This window comes from Armigeres subalbatus, chromosome 2 (genome assembly GCF_024139115.2).
Source record: "Armigeres subalbatus isolate Guangzhou_Male chromosome 2, GZ_Asu_2, whole genome shotgun sequence".
Taxonomy (NCBI): Eukaryota; Metazoa; Arthropoda; class Insecta; order Diptera; family Culicidae; genus Armigeres; species Armigeres subalbatus.
In genome coordinates, this window is record NC_085140.1 from 86485369 (window position 1) to 86512948 (window position 27580).

At 38.3% G+C, this 27580-nt stretch overlaps 1 protein-coding gene across 6 annotated transcripts in view; it reads right to left on the reverse strand.

Moving 5' to 3' along the window:
- LOC134209714 (protein GDAP2 homolog) overlaps window positions 1-27580 on the reverse strand; it is a 292581-nt gene that overhangs the window by 107724 nt on the left and 157277 nt on the right. For all 6 annotated transcript variants that reach the window (XM_062685727.1, XM_062685726.1, XM_062685729.1 and 3 more), the window contains exons 8-9: window positions 22113-22237; window positions 4132-4229 (exon numbers count right to left, since the gene is read on the reverse strand). In XM_062685727.1, the coding sequence (XP_062541711.1) occupies window positions 4132-4229; window positions 22113-22237 (223 nt within the window). The remainder of the gene's footprint in view (window positions 1-4131; window positions 4230-22112; window positions 22238-27580) is intronic.

Here is a 27580-nt window from a genome sequence, read left to right on the forward strand (position 1 = left end):
GAATTCCTATCCGGAATATGGAGAATTCCTATCCGGAATTCGAAGAATTCCTATCCGTAATTCGGAGAATTCCTATCCGGAATTCGGAGAATTCCTTACCGGAATTCCTGATTGGAATTAGAAGAACTCCTGACTGGAATTTAAAAAAAAATTCCTGTTCATAACTCAAAAGAACTCCTGTTCGGAATACAAAGAATTTCCTATCCGAAATTGGTAGAAAATTCTTCATCCAGCACAAAGGTATTCTAGTCTGGATTTCAAAAGAATGTCTGTCAGAAAATCAAAAGAATACCGGACCAGAATTCAAAGGATTTCCTATCCGAAGTACAGATTTTAGACTACTCTTGTCTGAAATTTGGAAGAACTCCATCCCGGAATTCAAAGGAATTTCTGTCCGGAACTCAAAGGAATGCAAATGCAGTGGAAGGGATATTAAATTGGCACGAAACTGCTGATTTATCCCAAGGTTTGAGCCCAAACTTTGGATCCAATGAAGAAATATGTTTATTATAAAGTGAAATACGAAGGAACTTCAAGGAATTCCTCTCCTTAATTCAAATGAATTTCCTTCCGGAATTCCTGTATGGAAATCAAAGGAATTCCTGTCCTAACTTGAAAGGACCTTCTGTCTGGATTTCAAATGAACGCTTATCCAAAATTCAAAGGAACTCTCGTCCGGAATTCAAAAGAATTCCTGTCTAGAATTTAAAGCAGGAACGGCACTGACCATGGCTATGCAAAACATGTTGATCACAAGATTTGAAGTACCATTGGCAATGTTATTCTTATGAATCTACTATTTTGAAACACGTATTCTTACGTGACCAAAATCGTTCTTTTTCTGATTGAAATGCGAAATTGAATGAAAGAAAAATCTGTTTCAATCAGATTGACAGTGACAATCAGGGGCTAAAGATTATTGAATGAGCATTAGAGTGATTCAAATTTTGACTTTTTTGCTCCCCTATGCTTAAATGATGGCATTTGCTATTTTAATAATCGTCCTAAATTTTTAGCTAATTTGGATGTAATTTGACTGAGCACAAGCAGTTTGAAGTTTATATGAAAATGACTATGAAAACAGTAACTTTGGTGAAAAACCGTTCTCCATCATTGCCCATTAAGCTGTAAAAATGTATTAATACGTTAGCAACATGGGAAATTTAACAAGGGAAAATATCGTCGTTGTTGCTAAACGATTTGATGCTGGCAACAAAAGTTATTAGGGAAATACTGAATTGTGGGAAATTCAATTTAACTCGTAAAAGAATAACATCAATATCAATAATGAGCATTTCTGTTTTCTTTATAATTTTGCTCACAAAAGTCAGATTGCTTCGCAACAACAACTGACTTTCAGCTTAGGATCTATTATATGATAGCGATGTGTTAAATATATTCAAATAGATTCTGGGCTACTTCACGAAACGATCCTTTACATAAGTGGCAATTCTCATAGTATTTTCATATAACCTTGAAATGGCACGTGCACAATCAAATTACATCCAAATCAGTTTAAAATTTGGGGGGACTGTTAAAATAGCAAAAACAATCGTTTAAACATAGGGCAGCGAAAAAGTCAAAATTTGAATCACTCTAATGAGCATTTAATGGTGTACAGAATAATAGCAGAGGTCGATTCTCACGCAAAATAACCTACTTCGAAATGCTGTAACTTTTTTACCCGATGACCGATTTAGCCGCCTTTTTTTTATATTTCTTACATGCCAAATGAGTCAATTTTGTATGAAAGTCCAAACATCTCTGTATTTCGTGAAAATGTCATCTTCTGTTCAGAATTTGAGAAAGTTTGTGGTTTATCTCCATGAAAAAGCTTTTTCGATGTTTTTTTTCAGAATTCAGGCAGCACGAACTTGATGGAGTGAGACAGTGAATGCTTTGATAGCATGCTATGTTATTTAATTATATTGTTTGTAAGGCACAATATTTTAAATTGAAAATTGCGATAATGATGGTCCGAAATACACCGTTCCCTCCATTAAAATAGGCTCGAAGACTAACCAATAGACAACAGATATCCGTACCAAAGGCAGTGACATATTTTCCATGATATCCATTCCATTTTTGTGAAATATCCGTTTTCCGACCCGTCACACAACTGATAAGTTAGTGACGTTTGTGACAACAGTTACTCTTCTCAAAGCATTGCTCTACTCTTCTGACGACGTCACACTGCAGGCAATGTCAAGTTGAATCAAACAGTTTCCCCAGTTGATATTTCCTCCCTTATCAAATGACACACTTCAGCTTCCAAAGTTATGTTGGATCGTTCCCCGTGCGACCTTGACGTACCTGGCAGGCATGCCTTAATGCGATAAACTGAATTCTGTGAAAAATGATGCTGGATAGGGCCAGAGATGCGGAACGGAGGAAAAACAAACAATTAAAAGCGTTTCGCCCTATACCCCGGTCTTGAGACAGAGCAGTAAGATTCGTGCAAGGAACAAGCGTTTAAGTTGGTGCGTGAGATGATGCATGAGAGCAGAGTGCGGGAGGCGAGTAGGTACATGATATGCGGCAATAAAACTCATTCGCAACAAAAGAAGTGATCTCGTGGTACTGCGCAACAGTTGATACAATTATTAACCGACGGCGCAGTGCTATCAGTTCCGACGAACTTGAGAAGGTCACTCGATCGCCAGCAGTGCGAGTATAGGCATTAAGGCTCGGGGTCAATCATAATTACAGCAACGGGGTGGCGCGCTTGTCGAACATGTATTGCAAACATGAAAACGAAACCGCCAGTCGAGTTTCCTACATTTCACCCAGTCCCGCGATATGGCGAAAAATGGCAATCACAGTCCGATGTGGGCACTACCAAAATGGACAATTCTCCTTCTCTCCTGGCAGACAGGTTTAATTACAGCTGGTTAGGTCTATATAGATGCATGATGGGCAACAAATTGCAGACCAAGGAACACTTTCGAGTGGAAGCTATACAATATTTGGATGTACCATCGCTACTCGTTTACTAAAATTGATAGCGGTGGTCATAATAGAAGTATGGTCCATGTCTACCACGAACTTTGCTCCCTAAGAATGAAGAATGTATTATAAAAGTTTAATATTTTTAATGGAAAACTCTGCATAAAGCATTTAAATTTGTTTTAATTTTAATTATTGATATATGTACTATGCAACTCATGTAGTCGTGTTGAGAATCCCTGACTAGCAGGGCCGATGCTGTTACCTTATTGTACTTTATGGAATGCTCAGAGTCGATCATTAATGATTCATTTTTTAACCTATTTGGGAAGTCAGCTATTTGCTTGAACCACACGCTTTAAGTGAGTGCAAACAGAAAAGCGCAAAAATGATTTTAATAGCCATGAACTTGTCCAGCGCAGTGACGCCTCGTTTCCAAGGAAGATCAAACATCGTAGTTGGGCCATTTGAGTTTCAGGCGACAAACACTTATTTAAAACAGGTAAATATTGATTTCCCTAAAAATCACTTTGCACTACATAATAGTTGAGTAGCTTTCACCAATGAGGTGCAACATATTTCAAATCGTCAGCGTGGCTTCAGATATGAGATAAATCAGCTTGTTTTGCTCATGTCAACGGATCAATTGAGCCAATTGAATCCATTGAAGCGGTATAGTAGATGCAATCAGCGCTTCTAAATCACATTCTTTTGTAGACTACTTCTAGCGGTTAGCGAATAATTAACTTTCTGCGGTAGTGAATTGTTCGATGAAATCAATTATTATAATTATTACATCCATTAAATTAAGATTTATAAGCAATTAAAAAGCAGCAGATGAGATTCAAAGTTTATAAATACGAGAAAAAGTCATTTTTCCATTTCACTGAAGCAAATCCATCCCATTTCGAAAAAAAGTAATGAGGAAGAAATTTCGTCAGTTTGTTTTATTAACATGCATGTAAAAAAAATACAAAAATGGGAAACTATTCACTTTGCTTCCCATTTATTTGCATTTAATGGGATGAATATAGTAGCCATGATATAAAGAAACGAAATAGTGACCCTACATTTCGGACGGGACATAATTACGAATATGTTTGCATAATTTTAAGCAATAATCCAAACTAGAACAAAAGGCTGGGCAGAGAACCAAATTGAAGAAATACGATTATTGGCACTTACCTTTCTTGGTGTTCGAGTCCTTCTAGTCCTTCGTCGAGTACGCTTTCGTACACCATTCGAGGTCGATCACCTAAGAGTCGCTGGCGGTCGAGGTCCCCCTGAAATAAGTGAAATGCGCAATTGGTAAGATAGAACGGCTTGGACTGGAGTTGTCGGAGTACAAATACTTTGTACTTTGTTTTGACGTGGCATTACGTCTGTATTTTCTTTATTGGGGAAATAAAAAAAAAACAGATCAATCCACCTAGCGTTGGTGGTGCCTTTCTAGCGCATTAAAAAAATAAGAAAAACACATAAGAGTGGTCCAAATAGCATAGATAGATTTTACTTTTTCCATCAATTCATATGCATTTACGGTCATTTGAATGCATTGCTGCAATCTTTGATAAACATTTTTTTTTCGTTTTTGAAATTTTTTTCCCAAGGCAGAAAAACAATGTTTTTTTAATAACTTTGGAACGCAATGACCGATCGAGCCAATTTTTAATAGGAAACAACTAGACCGCAATCCGCGTCGACTTCAACTTGTTGCGAGTATCTCACATTTTTGTACACACACACATACATACACACATACAGACATCACCTCAATTCGTCGAGCTGAGTCGATTGGTATATAACACTATGGGTCTCCGAGCCTTCTATCAAAAGTTCGGTTTTGAAGTGATCCTATAGCCTTTACGTATACTTTGTATACAAGAAAGGCAAAACACGAAAATATGATAGACTTCAACCGTTAATATCTCAGGCGTTTCTCGATGGATTTTCAATTTTCTTAGACCATTCGATCACGGAAGAGTCAATGCTTCATATCCAATGTATTGAAATATAAAAACCGTTTAGCAATTAGGGGAACGGTTCGGTACTTCATCCCATAGCTCTTATTTCCATCCCATCAAAAACAAAGCGATGAAAAGGAATTTGGCGTGTTTCTTATTTTTGTGATTTTTTCATCAGTGAGCACGCGTGTTAGCTAAAAGAAACGACGAGATTCTGTGTTTTGCCATGAGATGAATATATGTTCAGTGAGATGGAAGACGGAACAGTTCCCCTATTTTCGATAAATCAGCTGAGCCTAAGTACACAAATTCTTCAACCACCTCGGTTTTATTACCACCGATACAAACTCGTGGTGGGTGGCTTACATTGTCCTCTCTTGAGACTCTTCCTATATTGAACTTTGTCTTTAACGTGTTGATGACTAGTTCAGAGCGCTTAGCTTCCCGTTTCAGTCCGATGTTGGCTTCAACTATATTTTTTAAGTTACTTGCCATAATATCAATGTCGTCGGTGAACCCAAATAGCTGGATAGACTTCGTGAAAATCGGTCGATTATATCGAGTCGTATTATATTTTACACTCTAACTTTCATCTACAGTATGTCCCATAAAAAAATGCAAAAATCCATATCTCAGATTCAAATAAGTTTTTTTTTGTCCACCATTTTTCTCGATCACTTTCTCCGGGGACGGAATCGAGAGCATACCTTCTGAATGTATGAGTCAGACATCGAGTTGCATGCCTTGGTGATGGAAGCTTTCAGGGCGCCAACACTGGGGTGAGAACGTTCACAGGCCTTAGCCTGAACATATGCCCATATTGAGTAATCCAAAGGATTCAAACCCGGGCTGCTAGGAGTCCAAATGTGCCTTTGGCCAAAATTCCATGTTTTCCGTCAGCCACGCTTGAGTCCTGTTTGAGGTATGACACGGTGCTCCGTTTTGTTGGAAAATGACGCGTTGATGTGCTCCGAAGTTGGCTTACATCCATGGCAGAACATGGTCCTTCAAAATGTTCATGTAAACCTCAGTATTTACTTTTAATCCAGTTTTGATAAATCTTCTTCTTCTTCTTCTTCTTATTGGCATTACATCCCCACACTGGGAACAGAGCCGCCTCGCAGCTTAGTGTTCATTGTGCACTTCAACAGTTATTAACTGCGAGGTTTCTAAGCCAGGTTACCATTTTTGCATTCGTATATCATGAGGCTAACACGATGATACTTTTATACCCAGGGAAGTCGAGAAAATTTCCAATCCGAAAATTGCCTAGACCGGCACAGGGAATCGAACCCAGCTCCCCCTCAGCATGTTCTTGCTTTGTAGCCGCGCGTCTTACCGCACGGCTAAGGAGGGCCCCAGTTTTGATAAATACTGGAGGCATTTTCAAGCCATTGGACGCAACTGCCCCGAAAACCATGACTCCGGCCGGATGTTTGGTTGTAAACTTGAATTTCACGTTCTCTGGAACATCCTGGTATGCTTCTTTTTTAATGCTGACACCAAACGTTGCGTGGGCTCCAGCCGTAGTTGTTTGATTCGATCCACTATAAGATGGCGCATTGCTCTTGCCCTGGAAGAACATTTTAAGTCATCTTGGACCAACCGTTGCATGGTAGTTTTTGAAATATTGGCTTCCTTAGCCAATTTCCGGATCGATCTGATAGGATTTCGCCTCACTTTGTCTCTCACTGATCTGATGATCTTCAGGGTGCGAGCGGACCGTGGACGGCCACTTCCCGGCTTCCGTGGACGTGGTCCATCAAGGCGTGAACGTTGGATACGGTAAACGGTAGCCAGGTGGCATCCCACAATCGTTGCAACTTGTTTTACGGGCTTTTGGGCAAGCAGCAAACTGGTCACAACCTCCTTTACGTACATTTTTCATAACCACTGTTTTGTTTACATCGTCTCAGAGTATATAGTCAGATGATTACACACACGTATTGAAACAGTAAAAATAATGTTTAAAGCTACCCAAAAATAAGTATTGAAAACTTTCGCATTTTTTTATGGGACATACTGTACTCAGTGACTGAGTAAAATTGCATTGCCGTCTCATTTCTTTCCACGGAATTTTACTCAATTTCAGTCAAAAGCAGGACAACCCATAGTTTTTAGAATAGAAAAGAGAGGGCAAAGCAATTTTAATCAGTCACTGAGTAGGTGAAAAATTAGCGTGTATGTCATTCGTAATTATTTTTGTTTTGTTTTACTGGCGGCTTATTGAGCATGTGCAAACGATGCTAGGTCATTAGGCCGAATGAGAACTGGGGAGTGAGAAGTGAGTAGTGCGAAGTGAAGAAGAAAAAACAAGGAAGAAGGAAGAGGGAGGAAGGAAGAAGGAAGAAGGAAGAAGGAAAAAGGAAGAAGGAAGAAGGAAGAAGAAAGAAGGAAGAAGGAAGAAAGAAGAAGAAAGAAGGAAGAAGTAAGAAGGAAGAAGGAAGAAGGAAGAAGGAAGAAGGAAGAATGAAGAAGGAAAAAGGAAGAAGAAAGAAAGAAGAAGGGAGGAGGAAGAAGAAAAAAGAAAGAAGAAAGAGAAAGAAGGAAAAAGGAAGAAGGAAGAAGGAAGAAGGAAGAAGTAAAAAGGAAGAAGGCAGAAGGAAGAAGAAAGAAGGAAAAAGGAAGAAAGAAGAAGGAAAATGGAAGGAGGAAGAAATAAAGAAGAAGGCAGACGAAAAAGGGAAGAGGAAGGTAGAAGGAAAAAGGCTGAGGGAAGGAGGAAGAAAGAAGAAGGAAGAAGGAAGAAGAAAGAAGGAAGAGGAAGAAGGAAAAACGAAGAAATATGAAGAAATAAGAAGGAAGAAGGCTGTGTGAAGGGGCAAGAAGGAAGAGGGAAGAAAGAAAAAAGACAAAGGAAGGAGGAAAGAATAAAGAAAAAGGAAGAAGGCAGAAGGAAGAAGGTGGAAGTAAGAAGGCTGGAAGAAGAAGGAAGAAAGAAGACGGAAGAAAGAAGAAGGAAGGAGAAAGAAGGAATGAAGAATAAGGAATAAGGTATAAGAGAGAAAAAAAGCGAAGAAGGAAAAATGAAGAAGAAAGAAGGAGGAAGAAAGAAGGAATAATTGAGAAAGAAGAAGAAAATAGGAAAAAACCATTAGAAAGAGAAAAGCAACCAGAAATAAAGAAAAAGAAAGAAGGATAAAGGTAGAAGGAAGAAAGAAAAGAGAAGGAGTAAAAAAAGAAGAAGAAAGTAGGAAGAAGAAAGGTCGAGAAAAGAAAAAAAAGGAAGAAGAAAGAGGGCGAAGGAAGAACAAAGAAAGAAGAGGAATTAAAGAAGGAAGGAGAATGCAGAAAGAAGAAGGAAAAAGGGAGAAGGGAGAAGAAATAAGTAGCAAAGAAGAAGGAAGAGCGAAAAAAAGGAGAAGAATGAAAAAGAAGACAGATAGAAGAAGGAAGATGCAGGAAGGGGGAAGAAAGAAGGGGAAAGGTGAGGAATGAACTTCTCATTTTTCACTTTTTGCTTCATTTTGCTGATTCGGCCTAATAACCGTTCGGCCTAATGACCATTCGGCCAAATGGCCTGACACTTGTGCAAACCTCCTGTTTCGTCGGAGGGCCGTCGTGTCGGGACTGTTTAGTGTCCATGGCTATTTTCGTTGTCCCGGGATTCAGGATGAAATTTTTCGTTTATCCCGGGAAAAACCAAAAAAACGATCTATTTTTGGTGTACGTCTCCATTAGGGTAGCTCTTTTGTGACAAATTGTGTGAAATGTATTTTTTTATTCTTTCGAATTAGGGGATCGTACCATTCTATAAAGTTGTAGAGAATTTAATTCCAAGCATTAGAATTATAATAGATAATGGTTTAGCATTAGCATTAGAATTGAGCAATTCCCACAAATTCGTAGGTGGTGCAAGCCTGGACTATTGTACGAAAGAAGCATCACTTTCATCCGTTACCACAGATATTGATTTGGGACTAATCACTAACTCTTAGATGGAAGCAATGTACTCTCCAATATTCGAGATCTGTCCTGGCCACGTCCTTGCGAATGCTGAGGAATGGGAAGGATGGTTTGTTGAACACCTACTTAAGAAAGATGCAGAGAACTCTACGACCTTTAATAGGTGCCACGGCAGGTTTTGGGATTGTGTGGAAGGTAATAACAGTAGGAATCGTTTTGGTATAGCATGAAACACAGAAAGAACTAAGATAGACATACAAAATAGGAAGAGGACGAGCCTGGAATTGAACCCACGACCTCCTACTTATAAGGCAGAAGCGGTAAACTACTAAACCACCGTCTCGTCGCTTCATAGTAGCCACTAGACCACCGATTTCAACCAAATGTTGTACAAATATCAACTATGAGAAAACGAATCTATAGAAGTTTTTCATTTTTTTTTCAATTTATTTTATTTGCTAAATATTTAGTACATGCATTCATCACTTTCGACTAGGTGTTCCGTGTTTTCTTAACACTATCATCCTTATTTGCTATTTAACATTTTTAGTTATTATAAATTCATTTCAGTTGCCTCTGGCAGTTAGGATTTTTCCTATGGTTGAATTGAACCATGTAGGAATTACAATGTTTTCAACTTAAACTAAATTTAACCTAATTTATACTAAAAGTACAAGAAGCTAATCGTTGCAACAGAAGAATGTAACGGTTTTTGTCTTAAATTGGAAATTATTTTGTTGGACATTTATTGAAATGTCTCAATATTAGAAATTCTATGAAGTTCATTAGTACTGTACCACGGAGGCAACTTCAGAATCATTTTCAAAATTTTATTTTGAATCCTCTGAAGTGCCTTCTTTCTGGTATTGCAGCAACTAGTCCATATTGGCACAGCATACAACATGGCAGGTCTAAAAATTTGTTTTTAAATCAAAAGTTTGTTCTTAAGACAAAATTTTGATTTTCTGTTTATAAGTGGATATAGACACTTAATACATTTGTTACATTTGACTTGAATGCCTTCATTGTGATTAAAAAAAAAATCTGATTTAGCAGAAGCCCTAAATATTTCGCTTCGCTAGACCAATTAATTGGAATCCCATTCATAGTGACGGGGAAGGGTCGTTTGACCGAAACCCATTCGGTCAAAAGCCCTTTGGCCGAATGCCACTAGGCCGAACAGACCTTTAGGCCGAATTTCATCTTGCCGAAAAGTCATTTGGCCGAAAGTGTCATTTGGCCGTAAGGGTCGTTTGTCCGAAAGGGTCGTTTGGCCGAAAGGGTCGTTTGGCCGAAAGGGTCGTTTGGTCGAATGGATCATTTGGCAGAAAGGATCATTTTAACGATTCCGGATCTGAACGCCCATCTCTATCGGTGACATGTAAAAAGAATCATGTAAAATAGACACAATCGATACTCAATCAAACAAAACTAAAATTCACAAATTTATCGTTAATTCAAAATCACTTAGATATAAAAAAAACATTTATTACAACTTGATATTGCTCCTAATTCTATTCAAACGCTTTAAACATGTGCATGGAAACTTGAAACTATAGTTATTGTAATGTATCAGTCACATATTCAATAAATTTATTCTAAATAGCTATCGATTTTTACTCGAAAGTTTTAATTTTTGGAAACTGCTTTGTTTCAAACTATCCTAAAATTTGGGTGTGTTGATTAGAGGTTTTTAGATGTTCAATTCGCTTTGAAATGGAATGACGTTCGCAATTCATTTGAACTTTCCAACCATTGCTAATGAAACCTGCGTTCGAATGATCAACATCTAGTTTGCCTCGTATTTTTGTTAAAAGTGTCAATCCACGTTGGTGGTTAAACGATTATTAACACATGGTGCTCAATAGACATCTTGTTGATTAGATCCAATTTTCGGAAAATATTTTTAATAATTATTTTTCTAATACTTAGTTTTCATTATTCATTTGACGGGATACAAAAAGGGGATGGGCCGTTTACCCGAATACCGTTCAGCCGAATATTATTTGGCCAAGGTCACTAGGCCGAAAGTTGTTTGGCCGAATATACCATTAAGGTGAATAGATCATTGGACCGAAATGGTCATTTGGCTGAAAACATAAAGCAGAGGGTTGTATCAACGAGACGATCGCAAATAGAACGTAGAATTACGTATAGTGAGATAGTGGATGCGAAATAGCCGAAATGTAGGCAATTTACTATTAAAGTGCAATTTCAACATTGCCTGGCGAAATCGATTTTTTCAATAGTTAAATACATTGAACCAATTGTTTACAATGGCTGTATAGAATCTTAGAGAGTTTACTGATCGATTCATATCAAAATCTCCAGAATCCGTTGAAAACCGGCTGAGTTTTTGGTTCGTACTTCCTGACCTCTTTTGGTGACGGTCCCAAATTTGAAACTTTGGTATGACCCCCCAATCTTACCGAAGGACGTAATTCTGGCGGAGTCAATGTTCGTCAAACTGCTTGACTGGTGTGTACGCTGCATAAAAGATGTGAATGGTAGATATTTGGATTACGCATCCGTGAGTCCGTTCGTACACAAAAAGAACAGCATAGTAGCTGTAGTTGACAGGGCATTGAAATTAACACACGCTATCGAGAAAATATGCTAAAAACTGTTGAACAAATATTCAAGAATAATAATTACGCTGTTTTCTCGTGGAATTAATTAGGGAAAGCTACACAATATGTATAATTCATCACAAAAACAGAACAGAGAGAATACAGTAATCAATGTTGTGACTATAGGCCTTTTCACGAGACGTTTGAATCAGCTGATTTTATCGTTAATTGACAGTTCTTCTATGAAAATGACAGCTTCTGGTTTGCGGGCCTGTCCTACGATTGTAAACAAGTGCAGTCTCGGCAGTGTGACATGAAAAGGCCTATACCGTATGCCAAAGGACTAGGGAAGAAACTTTCGAGGTATTTAAGGACAAGCCTCCCGGAATCCAACACTAATTTTACTCGCGTTCTATACGGAAGTAAAGTACAACTGTCATTTTTTTTATTCCAGCTTTGCTGCGTCGCATCATGCGTGAATTATTATGCATCTCGGGATAAAATAGAATACTGCGGTTTCCTGCTGGTTGCTTCTCAGGTAATCGCAACGGTCACTAAACACAACAGAGTCAATGAAAATCTCACCCACCGTATGCACTTGTTGTGACTCTTGTTGCCTCTCACTAGTACAATCGAGCCGGTGACAAGCTCGATGTCATCAACATCAATAGACATAGCCCGCTGTCATCATTGAAATGCAGTATAAAAAAAATTATAGCCCGGGACATCCTGGCTACGATTTGGCGATGGGCTAAACAATAGGATGTCAATAGCCTGAATACAATCGAACACTGCTGTCATTTCGCGAGAAGCACGTGGTTTTGTTTTGAGCGGGAAAATTCTGCCTATCTTTTAACACGGCGGCTATCTTGACGTTTACCTTCGCAGTCGAGTCTGCGAGTGTAAGACCGCCGCAGCATTCTAGAAAAAAGATAAGCGCGACAATAATAAAAATAACAGTTGTGCGTTGCTTTCGTACTGAGTGGGGTGCCCTTGAAAACGCGAGTAAAATTAGTGTTGGATTCCGGGGGGCCTGTCCTTAAGACAGCATGAATAAAAAATAGCTCACAAATCAGTTTACAAAATCAAAGATGCTCTATTTACGAAAACAAAAGACGTAATTCCTAAAAACAAAAATACAAATTTAGAGTACGTTGTATGTGATAAATCGTACATGGCGCCGTAGTGTGCCAAAGGCGCCAGCCTTCAGGGGGCGCCAAAATCAATGATTCTCTATAAGAAATAGAAAACTTTTATTAATTAGGGGAAAAGATATTTTAGTTACTAGATAAAGATTGTCGCTTCGGTTCCCTTTGTTCTGCTGTCCGGAACATGTTGGGTACCAAGCTATCAAATCGTATGGATTTTCCTTCTTTGACATTTAGCTCCCCTATCCTCGCCAGCAAAAGATGTTCCGGACAGCGACGACAGCGACAATCTTTATCTAGTAACTAAAATATCTTTTCTTAGGGGTCATATAATAACCAAACCGATTAAGGGGTGGTCAAAAGGTCTCTGGGTCTATGGTAGAGATGTGTTGAGTAATCTAGAGCCAACACAGAAATTTTCTTTGTTTCCACATCAACATGTTCTTTCCGGAACCGTAATCTTCAACAGCAGTCAGGAATGAAAAGCAAAAAAATGGTGTTCAATGTGGATTCCTTCAAGGACTACATCCATTGACCAAATTCCGAAGGGCCCCTTTTGCCAATACCAGAAAGCAGTGGTAAGAAAAACTCAATGTAGTCCGAATAACATTGGAATACATCAGCATCTGCATGGAGGGGCTTCGGTAGCTCCTGAGTATTTACTTTGTTACAATTGTTAGTAGAGCAATCATTATTGTATAGAGAAAAATGTCCTTCTTTTCTTCTAATATTATTCAAATCGAGAGTTGGATTATGTTCTTTACCTCCATGCTTACTTTAACGTTTCCTGACATCTATCAAACCACTTCAGAGCCGTCTTCAAAGAGCATCCTCTTTTGAGAAAGATTCGCAAAAGCATGCTTTGAAAAAATGATTTAAAATGGGATAAACTTACATCCTAGCTTTTAATTGCTCCTTTGCACACTTGATTGGAAAAATCGCATCATTGATTCAAATCATTTCAGGCGATGATCTACCGAATTGTGAATCGAAGCATCATATTGCCCTTTGAAAGCATGGAACTCAAAGGTGGCTCTGTGGTTATATGGCTAGTGGTGTCATATTCAATTGTGTCAATCTCTTAAGTGAGAGTTTGATTCTCTCGTCGAACTTTCTTAGACTTTATTATATAGATATGATTCGAGTGTTAGGACACACATGGTGTCGAATGAGGGTACTGTTTATTTTGACGACAAAAAACTTCTAGCTGACAGCAGCGGCGAAAAATGTAGACAACAGCCTTACGAGCACCAAATCTATAGAGCTCATCGTAATGAAACTGGCGATTCTATCTGTTGCATGAAACCCAATGCTATTTATTTTGAAACTTTCATCATGTAAGAATAGTTGACGTATGAATTGACAGAACGTATGGGAAAACCTGGAATGGAATGAAATTATGTTTGTGGAAATATGTTCATATTCGGGAAAATAACATCGGAAGCACCAGCAGCACATTTGGAAGAGTCATAGAATGTAAACACGGTGCCCCGGTAGACCGTTATTATAAAATAAAAATGTTCATCAAAACCAAGTACAGGGCTCGATTCCTGTGGTAATTCTGCACCTCTGGACCAATTTTTAAAAAAATCCCTAGGAGGAATCTCGAGAAATCTTGATTTGAAGTTTTTAGTTAAGAAATTTCAAAAGAATCCATATAAGAATCTAAAAATATCACCAAAACCCTGATAAATCCACCTAGAAAGATGTCCTTCAATTCTTCTTGTACCTGCCGGTCGGAAGTAACCACCAGCTTTGCAGGGTTGCTGTCCGGCATTCTTGAAATATGCCTTGCCCATCGTACCCTTCCAGCTTTAGCTACCTTCTGGGTACTAGGTTCGCCGTAGAGCTGGGCGAGCTCTTGTTTCATCCTTCACCGCCACACACCATTCTCTTGCTCAACGCCAAAAATGGCCCTAAGCACGCGTTGCCGTTATTAAAACTATAAATATTTACAACTGACTTATCTTACCAAACTGACTTAAGTATCTTTTTGTATGGCTAACTTGCTCGAGTTTAGTATAAGTGTTGCTTTCAATGTTTAATAAAATGAAAGGTAAAAATTAATTTTAATTTAGTTTTTTCAGAAGGTAGCTATCAATTCATGATGTATGACGAACTTATAGCTCTTAAATGTGCCTACAACTTTGTCTAACAAGACATTGCTGTAAATATGTAATCTGGGGCGTGGGAGGCAAAATGTCATTCAAATGACATTATGTCAAATGACACGTGACATTTTGGAGAGTTTTCACTCTCCAGCCTCAGACGTTATATTTAGAGCAATGTACCCTTGGACAAAAATATAGCCCTACTCAAGCGTTATGAGTACATCTAAAATTATGGAATAAATTTGGCTTCTAAAGAAAGTTATGAACAAATTAGTCAAATGACATGCAGATGACATTTTACAAGCCTGCTCGGAAGCCTCCTTTCAAGAGGCTCGGAAGCCTCCTTTCAAGAGGCTCGGAAGCCTCCTTTCAAGAGGCTCGGAAGCCTCCTTTCAAGAGGCTCGGAAGCCTCCTTTCAAGAGGCTCGGAAGCCTCCTTTCAAGAGGCCTGGAAGCCTCCTTTCAAGAGGCCTGGAAGCCTCCTTTCAAGAGGCCTGGAAGCCTCCTTTCAAGAGGCCTGGAAGCCTCCTTTCAAGAGGCCGGGAAGCCTCCTTTCAAGAGGCCTGGAAGCCTCCTTTCAAGAGGCCTGGAAGCCTCCTTTCAAGAGGCCTGGAAGCCTCCTTTCAAGAGGCCTGGAAGCCTCCTTTAAAGAGGCCTAGAAGCCTCGTTTCAAGAGGCTCGGAAGCCTCCTTTCAAGAGGCTCGGAAGCCTCCTTTCAAGAGGCTCGGAAGCCTCCTTTCAAGAGGCTCGGAAGCCTCATTTCAAGAGGCTCGGAAGCCTCCTTTCAAGAGGCTCGGAAGCCTTCTTTCGAGAAACACGAAAGCCTTCTTTCGAGAGGCTCGAAAGCCTCCTTTCGAGACGCTCGCCTCTTGAGCCTCTTGAAAGGAGACTTCCGAGCTGGGAGCCTCTTGAAAGGAGGCTTCCGGTACTTCTACAGAACTTTGAAACATGATAATTCAAGATATGGTACTTTGACGTGAATGGAAGCTGCGGCTTTGTCTAGCTGCTAGCAAAACCATCAATTGCTTCCTCAAAACCATGCTCGAGTTTCAAAGAGCTGTATATTGCGTACACTTTTATGAAATCATTCAGAACCTGCTGATTGAAATATTAATTAGAAAATTGTTGATGTTTAAGCAGAGTAATGACATAATCCGAAAGATCGGGATTCTAGTGCACTCTATGCAATTTGTTGATGCCTCATCTGTACTTGGTTCACCCATAAATTTACTCAACATGGCACTTCTCGAGCAACTTAATCGTATTAACAATTCCGAACTAGATGTGTAGTGACGGAGATAAGCAAAGGTTCATTTTGTTTCAAAAGTTCAAAAATTGAATATTTTATCTGCGTCGTAACCGAAAACCCAAAAGAATATGCACAAAGCTTGTAATTTTTTTTCTTTCTCTCGTGCATTTTTCCTGTTGTTTTCCTTGGTTCTCGAGATCTCATTCTATATGCCGAGCTCTTAAAAATCGTAGCTTTTCCTTATCCCCATCTTTGTAGTCATTACCAATCCGATGATCCTTTAGCGGGGAAATCTCAGAATATGATACAGCTACGTCAATTCAATTGTTGCAGCATCTGACGAAGATCTAACCTGTTATATAATGCAAAACAACTACACTACTTTAACCAAATCTTTAAGCTGTTGGTTTTTTCTCATCATTTTTTTCCGTACTCCAATCTTTTCTTCTGATGCTCGAATACATTTGTGAAAACAATAAAAAAACCCAGATTAATCCACCTAGCGGTGATGGTGCCTTTCTCGTTTTTTTTTCGAGTGAGTAATTTCTACGCACTTTTGGTATGAAAAAAAATATTTTGGGTATATCTACCGAGCCCATAGTCCGATCCTGCCAATTTTCAATAGGAAACAATGGGACAGGATTCTGCGTCGAATGCAACTTGTTGCGAGTAAATCGGTTAAGGGTAAGTGCCTGAAAAATGGGCTAGACTTTTCCACTCGTTGTTGTCTAAAAAAAAGTATTTTGACCATAACTTCTGAGCGCATAGTCCGATCCTGCCAATTTTCAATAGGAAACAATGGAACAGGATTCTGCGTCGAATGCAACTTGTTGTGAGCAAATCGGTTAAGGGTAAGTACCTGAAAAGTGGGCTAGACTTTTTGCGCACATACACACACATACACACACACACACACACATACACACGCACACACATACACACACACATACACACACACAGACATCACCTCGATTCGTCGAGCTGAGTCGATCGGTATATAACACTATGGGTCTCCGAGCCTCCTATAAAAAGTTTGTTTTTGGAGCGAACATATAGCCTTTACGTATACTTTGTATACGAGAAAGGCAAAAATACAACTTTAACCTGAATGGCATTCAACAAAGAATCTGCAGCCGGCACGTGAATTCATGAATGGCTCTGAACGAGAGGTAGCATTCTTGGAGATAGACGGCTTCAAGCCATACAAAAAACATACCTAAGTCAGTTTGGTGAGCAGTTGTAAACATTTTTAATTGTAATAAAGGCAACAAATGCAAACTGGCTGAAAACAACTTGGACCACTTTTTGGACGGCTTTGAAGGTATTTTGGGGATATTATTGAATTAAAATATAGATTATTTTGAAATCTCTTAATTAAAAAGTTCAAATCAAGATTTCTCGAGATTCCTCCTAGGGATTTTTTTATAAATTGGTCCAGAGGTGCAGAATTACCACAGGAATCGAGCCCTGTACTTGGTTTTGATGGACATTTTTATTTTATAATAACGGTCTACCGGGGCACCGTGGTAAAGCAAGTAGAGCAATTATCATCTCAACACAATTCATTGAAGTTTTGGTCTTCGAATCTCTCGCTTTGTTTCAAATGTAATTTCCTATTACAGAAGCAAAATATGACACAATATCCAGTTGCCAACAACAATCGTCTTCGCGACGTAGCAACGAAGTGGAAAGCAAACCGTTTACTAATAATACGCACCACGTGTATGCCTTTGCCTAGAATCCAATGAAAGGATTCAAATCAATGATGTAGTATTTACCAAAATGATGCAAGTGCATCGAAGCAATGATCACTTGACAAATAGGGAGCATTAATTCTCCTGCTCCTTGGATTTTGCATCAATGCAACGAATTGCAAAGAAACTTTTGAAGTTCAGAGCCGGATTTTATTTACCTAACTATGTGCACGAGTGCCTTCAAACCACCAACAGACCCACGCAATAGTTGGATTTTTTTTTATCTGAATTGATCCGATGGTGATTTCATCCACCAACAAACCCATCTGATCCGTCAAGCTCTAATAGCGATAACAAACATCGAGAAGCTCATTCCAGTTTTGGTTTTAATTGACCAAATTAAATTCATGAATTCATTCAAACTTACTGACCAAGCTACGCCAAACTTGGATTTTTTTAACCGACTAGGTCCTATTGCGATTCCGAACACCGATTAACCTACTTCAGATTTGGATTTCATTGCCCCAACTAAGTCCAGTGGCATCTCGAAACCATCCAAAGACTTCCTCCAAAGATAAATTTTCTTGGTCCGAATAGGATCGATGACGATTCCTTTTGTCAACCCAATTCAAAGTAGTTTTTTCATGTTTGACCAGCAGGCCCGATCGCAATTCTGGCAATCGACCACCTCATCCAGACTGAGTTTTTTTTTATTCAACTATGTACATATGTAGGTCCAAAAGTGGTTCCAAACCATTATCAGACCCATTCCAGAGTTAGATTTTCCTTGATCCGAAGGTCCGACATATAAATCCAAGCAGCGACCGATCCACTTCAGAGGTGGATTTTTTTACCCAACCAGATTTAGCAGTGCTTGGATTCTGGAAAAAGCTCTTGTTTTTTTGGTTTTGCGTTTTTTTCATGTTCAAATTTCTTGGATAATTTTTCAAATAAATCAAAATAATCGCTTTAATCATTTTCGAACATAGATTACAGAGGCCCACAGAAACCATAATGGAAATAATGATTTAGTGCATCACGCGAAAATGAATAATTTTCCCTCCCCTCGACACCCTTTCCTAGTAATTTTGGTTTTTTATTGGATTTATAACACTCTTGTAGAGTGAATTATAAAACCTTAAATGTTATTTGGGTTATCAGGCTATTTGTTCAAACATCTAAATTTTTTATATAATTTTTAGGGGTGGTGGAAATTCGCGGCAAAATTTTTAAAATTTCGCGGGCAGCCAATCTAGAAAATTTGAAAATTCGCGGCAATTTCGCAGTAAATCATATTTCAGTACAAAAAAGACAAATGTAGGTTCCATATTTATTTAAATTGTTGCGTTTATTAATTTCAAAAAAAAAATTTAAATTACTTCTTTGCATTACTGGTCAAAAGCCATTTTTTTCCCGTTAACTTTTGGCGCTGGGAAGTTTTGATTAAATTGTACTGGCAGACACTACGTTCAGCATCTACCGAGTTTCCAGGAATAGGCAGATATTTCACCGCTATTTTGAAGTGCTGAGGAAAACGGAAAGAGGCCGAATGAGAAAAAAATAGATTTGAAACATGCCGCGAGGCGATCAACGTTGGGAAACTCTCCAAACTTCGCCGATCAATCCCATAATGTGAGCATTTCAGGTCATGTGAATTCGGTAGTAGCGGTAGTGAGAATCTCTAACTTTCCTAAAGAATCCATATTTTTTAAAGTCTCTAACTACTTTTACAATTTGAAAGAAAAACAAAATTGTTCTGCAGTTTACTTTTGGCTCAACATTCGACCAATTTCGGACCCTGCACTTAAAAAAAAAAAATTCGAGTCGTCAAAAAATGCGTTGTTTGTCGAGTTGGTATTGACTAGGTCAAGAAATCGACTGAGGTAATAGAATGGAATAAAATTATTGACGAGAAAGGTTAATTTCGCGGCTAACATCAAATTTCGCGGATTTCGCGGCTTCCGCAAAATCGTGAATTTCCACCACCCCTAATAATTTTTAAAGCTTATATAATTGTTAAACCCCTTCTTGGTAATAAAGACTGCCATAACTTTAAGCACTTTTTATTAACTTCCAAATCGGCTTTGTTTTCTTACATAATTTGTGTTAAAAACTATCACAAAATTTCCTAAACAATAAGTGTGTTTTCTGTACTCCACATAGGTTTACAGGTATCAGGTTTCTTTGCTCTCCTGAATAATGAATGGTATTTAAAGTATCTTAAAAGCAGTAAACCGTAATATCATACTTCTTTTTGGTACGATTCAAGTTCTCTTTAAATGTAAAATTTGCGCAACTTGTTTCCCTTAGTTGAAGAGGGGCGTCCGATAAAGGTTTCACCAAGGGCACTGGGAGTCTACGCTACGGCTCTGATCGTACACTGGTGAAACTAGCCAGCTTTTGTATATACGTTTAGACCCGTACAAATATAATGTAAAAACAAAAAGGATTTCCGGCACGGGGTTTTCGAAGCACATTTTAGAAGAGGGACACATTTTTGACTTTGGAAAAACAAGAATTCTTGACAAAATAAGCAAAAGCCACACTAAACTGATTGCAGAAACATTTCATATACAGATTAATGGAGATAAAAATGTTGTAAATAAGCAGAAAAACTCAGCAAATTTTAAAAATGCGTACAACTCTATTATTCGTAAACTTAGAACAAATACCAGTTGCAGTTAGCATTTAAATATTGTACTGTATTTGTGTATGTGTGTCATTGATTAGTAATAATGGTTGTCTATTAGTGAATAAGTGACCGGAAGATTGTATGTCATTGTTTTGTAAAATTCTATGTGTTTATCAATAACTAGTCGACTCAGCAGACGTTGACCTGTATTATACACCCCCATGAAACGGCTGTCATCCACGAACAACTCGCCTGAAGCCGAAAACATGGTGCTGCAACATGGTGCTGGATGTAAACATTGCCGGTTAAGCAATAAACACACGAAGTCAGTATGTCGAAATCGGATGCGTAAGCGGCATGTGTTGTATTGTTAAATTATATTCAACGAGATGTATTGCATTGTTGCGTGATTCTCGGCGTGATTAATTGGCGCTTTGATGTTGCATGAAGAAGAAGAAGCAGAAAGATGATATTTAAAAAATTTCGCACGGGAAAACATACGAAGATATCTCTGAACTATATCGGCAATCTAATTGAAAACGGTAAACAGTACGGGTTGGACTTTTCTTATACTGTGTATTAAGTATGATATCACAGAGTAAAAATTGAAATTGGAATATTGTGTTTATGTGCAGTAGAAAACAAGTCTAACTCCGTACTGCTTACCGTTTTCAATTAAATTGCTTCTAGAATTTTAAAGAAGAGTTTCAAAAATTTTTTCGTATGTTGCAAATATGTTTGATTATCATCTTTCTGCTTCTTCTTCTTCTTCATGCAACATCAAAGCGCCAATCGCAAATTCTCTCGCGGCAGTATGAATGGAGCTTAAAATAGGAAAGGCAACACTAGCGCCATCCAATCGGTAGACGGCTTCAAGAACTACATCTCATTTCAGGGGGGTGGTATTATACTATAATAGTAGGCGAAAATTCGCGTTGTGAACAGCCTATGCGAAATTCCCATACGAATCTTATTTTAAGGTCACTCCTTACGGAATCCAAGTTTCAAAGTGCTCGCGTTCTTGGGGGCACACTACTCGATACGGAGGCGGCGCACAACTGTCATTTTTGTTGATTTAGCTTTGCTACGTCGCAAGCATGCGTGAAATAATAGACGAATCCAAGTAAAACTAAGAAGAAGACACACGACGGTGTTAACTTTGACAGACCCCACAGCACAGCATAGGAAGATCATTTTAAAATGCTTATAATAAATTCTAGACAGAATGTAATTAAAATCTGATTGATGTATGATACGGAAAAAGTCCCGAACTGTATAATAGATACATTTTTTGGAAAATATTCAAAAAATTGAGATAAGCTTTCAGATATGTAATTCAGAACTTTTTCCGTACCGTACATCAATCAGATTTTAATTACAATTTGTCTAGAATTTATTATAGGCATTTTAAAATGATCTTCCTATTCTGTGCTGTAGGATCTGTCAAAGTTAACACCGTCGTGTGTCTTCTTCTTATTTTTACTTGGATTCGTCTATAAACATTACAGTTGTGCGTTGCTTCAGCATCGAGTGGTGTGCCCCCGAGAACGCGAGCACTTTGAAACTTGGATTCCGTAAGGAGTGACCTTAAGTTTTCACGATCTACCCAATGAAAATTCCATACATCTCTAGATAAGTAAATGTTTGACCTTGGGAAAAAATACCTTTCGAATTACTTAATGGAGTATTCAGCAGAATAAATCGTATTTCGCAAAACAACGTCAATCAAGGAATCATTTTGTTATGATATTTGTCAGTTTACAGACATTGTTTTCGCGAATCATCGCTCGACAAACTTTTTATCTGGAACATTTACTCCCCGTTATCTACACTACTGTCTCATCTAATGCCCATAAAATGATATTTCATCCCGAGCCAACCGTTGGAACTAACCTGCATGTGTGTGAACGAGTGCGTACCCCCGGTCAGGTGGGTGGCCAAGCTGAGATTGATGTTGTTATACTCCACATCGGAACCCATCTCCAAATCGTGCGGACTGGTGTCGGACTCGTCGTCAGCTAAAAAAGAAATAAATTCAATATAAGTAAACAATCCTAATAAGATATCGTTTTAAAGAGGGTTTCAATTGGAATTCCCATAAAGATCGTACACGAAAATTGAAACGAATCGTTAATCATCTTTCCCTGCGTCTGTCTTTGGTACTGTGCTCTCCAGGCAGTCAGTGTGGTGTGCCTCTCTGGTCCACAAGTTGCTCTGTTCTAATTGTGCTTGAGCTTTTTACAACCGAGCGATCCACCCCCGTCATCGGAGTCCTCTATCAGAGATAAGTTCTTTCTTTCTGGCACGAATGGCCTCGCGGACGGTTGCCACCTCTTTCGTCCCAGCGCAAACATCAACGACCAGTGACAGATTATGGCAACATTTTGTGTTTGAATTTCCTCACAGATATTGCGCTGATAAGCGGCAGCAATTTGCACTCTTTTCAAGGGACCGGGTTCAGCATCCAGCAGCGCCCCGGTTGCAAGTGCACACAATTAGCATTCTTCAGAACTGGGGACAAGAGCTCGCCATCAATGCACAACCGAGCGACTGACTGCCGACGAACGAAAACACACTGACGACGACGTGATCTCCAGAAGCGCGATCGCTGTCTAGTGATGATTGTAGATAGGCTCGCTGCCTCGCAGCCTTTCGATGGTGATTTTATTTTCACTGATAAACTGAGAGTGAGAGCGCGCGCGCCCAGCATCAGCATCTGGAGAATTGAGCCAGAGGACCAATATGCTCCATCAGTGGCTGTTGGAAGAATAGTGGAAGAGTGAACTAGCTGTGAGGCTTGATCTTGAAACTTTTCGCAGAGCTTGTTTACAAACTATTTACAGTGTTGTCCTACTGATCCGGTAAAATTCTAACATGGGTTTATTTTAAAACGTTGATGCAAAGCATGAAAATTTCAATAAATTTCAATCAAACATGACCCCTTACCGTTACATGGCATATGAAACACTTGGATTGGACTGCATCAGATTTTAATTGTTTCATATCATAAAATCTATACATCGTGTCATTTTCATTGTAGGATTATATGGCTGTATATAATGCCAATTTTCAGTAGTTTTCACGAAACTCTGATGCCAAATATCGATATTCCTTAAATCATGCTTTTATAGTTATGATTCAATCCAAGTTGAAAAAGATGAACACGATTATTAAATCATGATCATTCAACTATTGAGTTGGTGCTCTCGGAGGGTTAAAATTAGTATCATACACAAAATACCGTTCGAAGGCAACATTTCCGCACTGCAAATATCATTGGAACTTATCGGAGTTCAAGAACAAACCAGCTAGTAATCGAATGAATAACAAACGAAAATATGTTAGCACATTCGCATACAAAGTAGTAGCTGCGCGCAGCTGCGGAAGCAGAAGCTGTAGCATACATATGTCACGCGACGTATTGCTAAGCAAGTTTTAACAAAAATGAACTGAAACAACACGAGATTCACGTTGCCTACTGCAAGGCGGCACACGCTACGTATCATCGAGTTTCGTAGCGAGCGATGGGATACAGCGTGATAGCAACTACCATTTTTTGATAACGATGGAGAGAACGTTGCAAACTGGAATTGCTTTCAGTTATCTTATGAAAAGGGTTGAAAGGCTTTCAAACGCAGTGATTGCAGATGCGGTGTGTAGTGGATGTGGCTATATTTATTTAGTAGAAACAAGTTTTACGCGACAGCAGAAACGATTAAATATATTGTAATATTTATTATTACCTGATGATTAAAAGTAGGAAAGAACGTGGCATAGAGTTATGTGAAAAAAGCAACAAAAAATGAAGCCTAATCTCCCTTATGGCAAATAATTTATACCCTGCTGCTCGCTAAGAATGGGGGTCTATTGAATCCAGAACATCAACGTCACTATATAAACAACTGGAAAATTTGTTTCGAATAGGTACCACGTGTTGGACGCAATGCCTAGCATGAGGAAGTCGAAATCAGATATCATAATAACATTCCAAAAAATAAAATGAAAAACAACGCATTTACAATCTAGAAGCTATCTGTATTACCAAAATGTGGCTAGTCGTTGTGAATAGAATCATCAGTTACCAACCGAGTACTACTTGATTCTGGATCGCAATCAAACTTGGCTGCAATGTCGTTCATACGAAGAGTGGGAATTACAATCGACTCTCTACATCTCGATGTTCGTTATCTCGATATCTCTCCCTATGTCGATGATTTCCTCAGTCCCTTCAATCTACATATATTTGGGCATTCTACATCTCGATAACCTCCCTATCTCGATATGTTCTGGATATGTTTTGCTCTGGATTCACTCTCCTTATGTCGATATGTTCAAATTTTTAGGCTACTAGACCATCTTTGGACAATAACAAACACATCAACAACAAGAAATTACTTTAGTTTTGTTATCGTTTTTCATAGCAACGAGCTTTTTTGGATCTAGTACCCATTTTAATTTTCCTTCCATTCCTCAATCTCTCCCTATCTCGAAGGTCCCTTCAATATCGAGATGTGGAGAGGCGACTGTACAACGCACTGCTGTTAATGTTAAGTAACAAGACTGATGGGTAAATTTCCCCAACATGAACCCTTACCATTCGGCTACCGAACTGTGGATAAGGGTCAACGCCCTTAGTGGAAAGAGGAAGTCTGTCCTCATTTACTGAACAAACTTTCACCGTCAGATGAATGGCGACATATAAGTGGATTCGATTTAAAAAAACGTCCTTGTCCGCGATGCATCCGAATTCCGTTGGATCTCCCTGACCTTCTTACTTGTAAGATTAGGGAAAGGTTTGTCAATCACCGTCTACGGGAAAATATGGCAGCAGATAGTGGGCTGGGATCCCGGCAACACTTATTCTGGCCAACATATGGTACGATCACCTATTTCGCAGGCCATCTCCAAGTGTTCAACCGCATCTGTACGTCCCTAGCGCTCAAGCAACTCAGCGGATGGGGATTATACGGGAACATCCTCGTCTTCATTCGGATCATCCTCACGGGAAGCTCTTTCAAGATTAGCATCCGAGACGCGATGTGCTTCTGGACTTCAGTTCCAGAAAGATGTGAATTTTTAAAAAGATTTCACAGTTCTACAAAAGTCCCGTCCATGTGTACCGCGAGGATCCTTTCATTTTCACCGGAGCCTTCTAAAAATTCGCTAAAATCTAAAAATTCTCTTACACCTAAGAAAATTGGAAATTTTAAAATTTGACCTTAAAAATTCATTAATTTCAAATTTACTAATTTTAAAATTTGACAATTTTGAGCATGCAAATGAAGAACTCAATATTTACATTTTGGCTGTTATGCCAAAATTCTCATACAAATCTAAGTTTTCACAAATTTTTCAAACTTTATTGAAGATCACAACGAACATAATCGCTGAAGGAATGAAGACAATTTTGCCAACATGGCCCAATTCCCTTCATACTTTACGCACACATAGAAAATTAATGTTTCGTATTATTTACAAGTCATAGGATTATGATTGATACTTTTAAAAAACGTTTCCCAATTGTTTTACACAATCCTCAATATTAATTTGCCGTTCATTCTGCACATGATTCGTTAAATCTCAAAAATAAAAATAAAACGGGTTCTAAACTTTCTCACTTCGCCTAAACGCAACTGTACCGATGACAATCCTAAGTGTAAAAATCGACTCGAAAAATTGGAATTGTACATACTTTACAGTTTTTACCACATCATAACATTATGCAACAATATACTTTGATGCTCACACTAATACTATGTTGAAATTTGTATAATACATACACTAACACGGTTAACGCTTGAACTGTAATTTTAGGTTTCGCGAAAAGTTGATATTTACATTCATAAAATCAATTCTTATTTGCACAAATTATCCTTTTTTCAAGCGAATTTATATCACAGGTGACCATTATATTACAATTAAACTAATCCCATTCAATTGGTAGTGGTTTGTACCAAGAAAGCAAATAATTCAAAGATTTTACACTTACCCCAGGTATCAAACACTGCGGGGGAAGTGGATAATATTCTAATTACGCAATTTTTTCTTCCCTTCAGGGTTTATTTCGATAGCTGTGAATCTAAATATGTTCCTTCTTTGTTATCATTGTGATTCCAGTGGTGATTGGACTAATATAAATGAGAAAATGCCTGATTAATCCACCTATCGGTATTGATACCTTTCACATGTTTTACATATGAAAAAAAAATTTATAAGAAGGTTAAAATAGCACTGATAGGTAAATATATTGTATAATTCACATTAATTTTTATTCATAACAAGTTTCACCGTTGAATGCAATTTTTTTGCGAACAAATTGGTTAAGGACAAATGCTTAAGAATAGCTTATAATTTTGCACGTGCTTTGCGCACACACTTACATACAAATACGCACATACAGACATCATCTCAATTCATTAAACTAAGCTGATTAGTTTATAACCCTGTAAGTCCCATTTTTCCTTGAAAAAGTTCATCTTTTTGGCGAACATATAGATTTTACGTACACTTAGTGTTCGAGAAGGCAAAACCAGCCCTCCCCTAGCTATTACGAGAATTTCTTGAGGATCTATTCCATTGAGGTAATGAAATTATTCCATAAAAGATACTCAGAGCAATTATCGTATTGATTTTAGTTATATGTAACTACTTATCACTATTGAAGGTCAAGGTAACATGGGTTTTCCACTTACCCCATCCCACTAGGGTAAGTGGAAAAACAACTCCTAATTTTAAAATCTATTTCCATAAATTTCAAGCTACCAAAATGGTATGAATTATCGCACAGTTGGTGCAAAATTTACTGTTTTTGATAGCCCATTTTGATTAAACGCATTTAAATCATTGAAATTGGTTTTACACTACAATTCAAACATCCACTTTTCCATTTTTCCTTTTCCACTTCCCCCAGTGTACCTTATTAAAATTACGACCTGTCTGGAAACCATCTTACTGTTGCATCCTATTATTGTTTGTAACAATACGGCACAAATTTATTTTAACATACATACTTCCATTATATGCATTCTCATTATTCACAAAAACAAATGAAAATCTTCTTCTTCTATATACATAAAAACGAATTCCTGTCCGAACCGATCGGCGTGAAAATTTGCATGCAGATGTTTTTAAGGCCGGGGAAGGTTCTTAAGATGGTTCGAGACTACTCCCCGCTCTGAAAAAGAAGGCTCCCATACAAATGAATCACTAATTTCTTCATACCTTGAGAATTTATCATATATATATAATTTCATATTATCAATAAAATAATTTCCAGGCAACAGTACATCCTTTTGAAGTTTACTTTAAAAAAACAGTAAATTAGAAAACGTAAACGAAAGCTTTATTATAATATCAGAAGT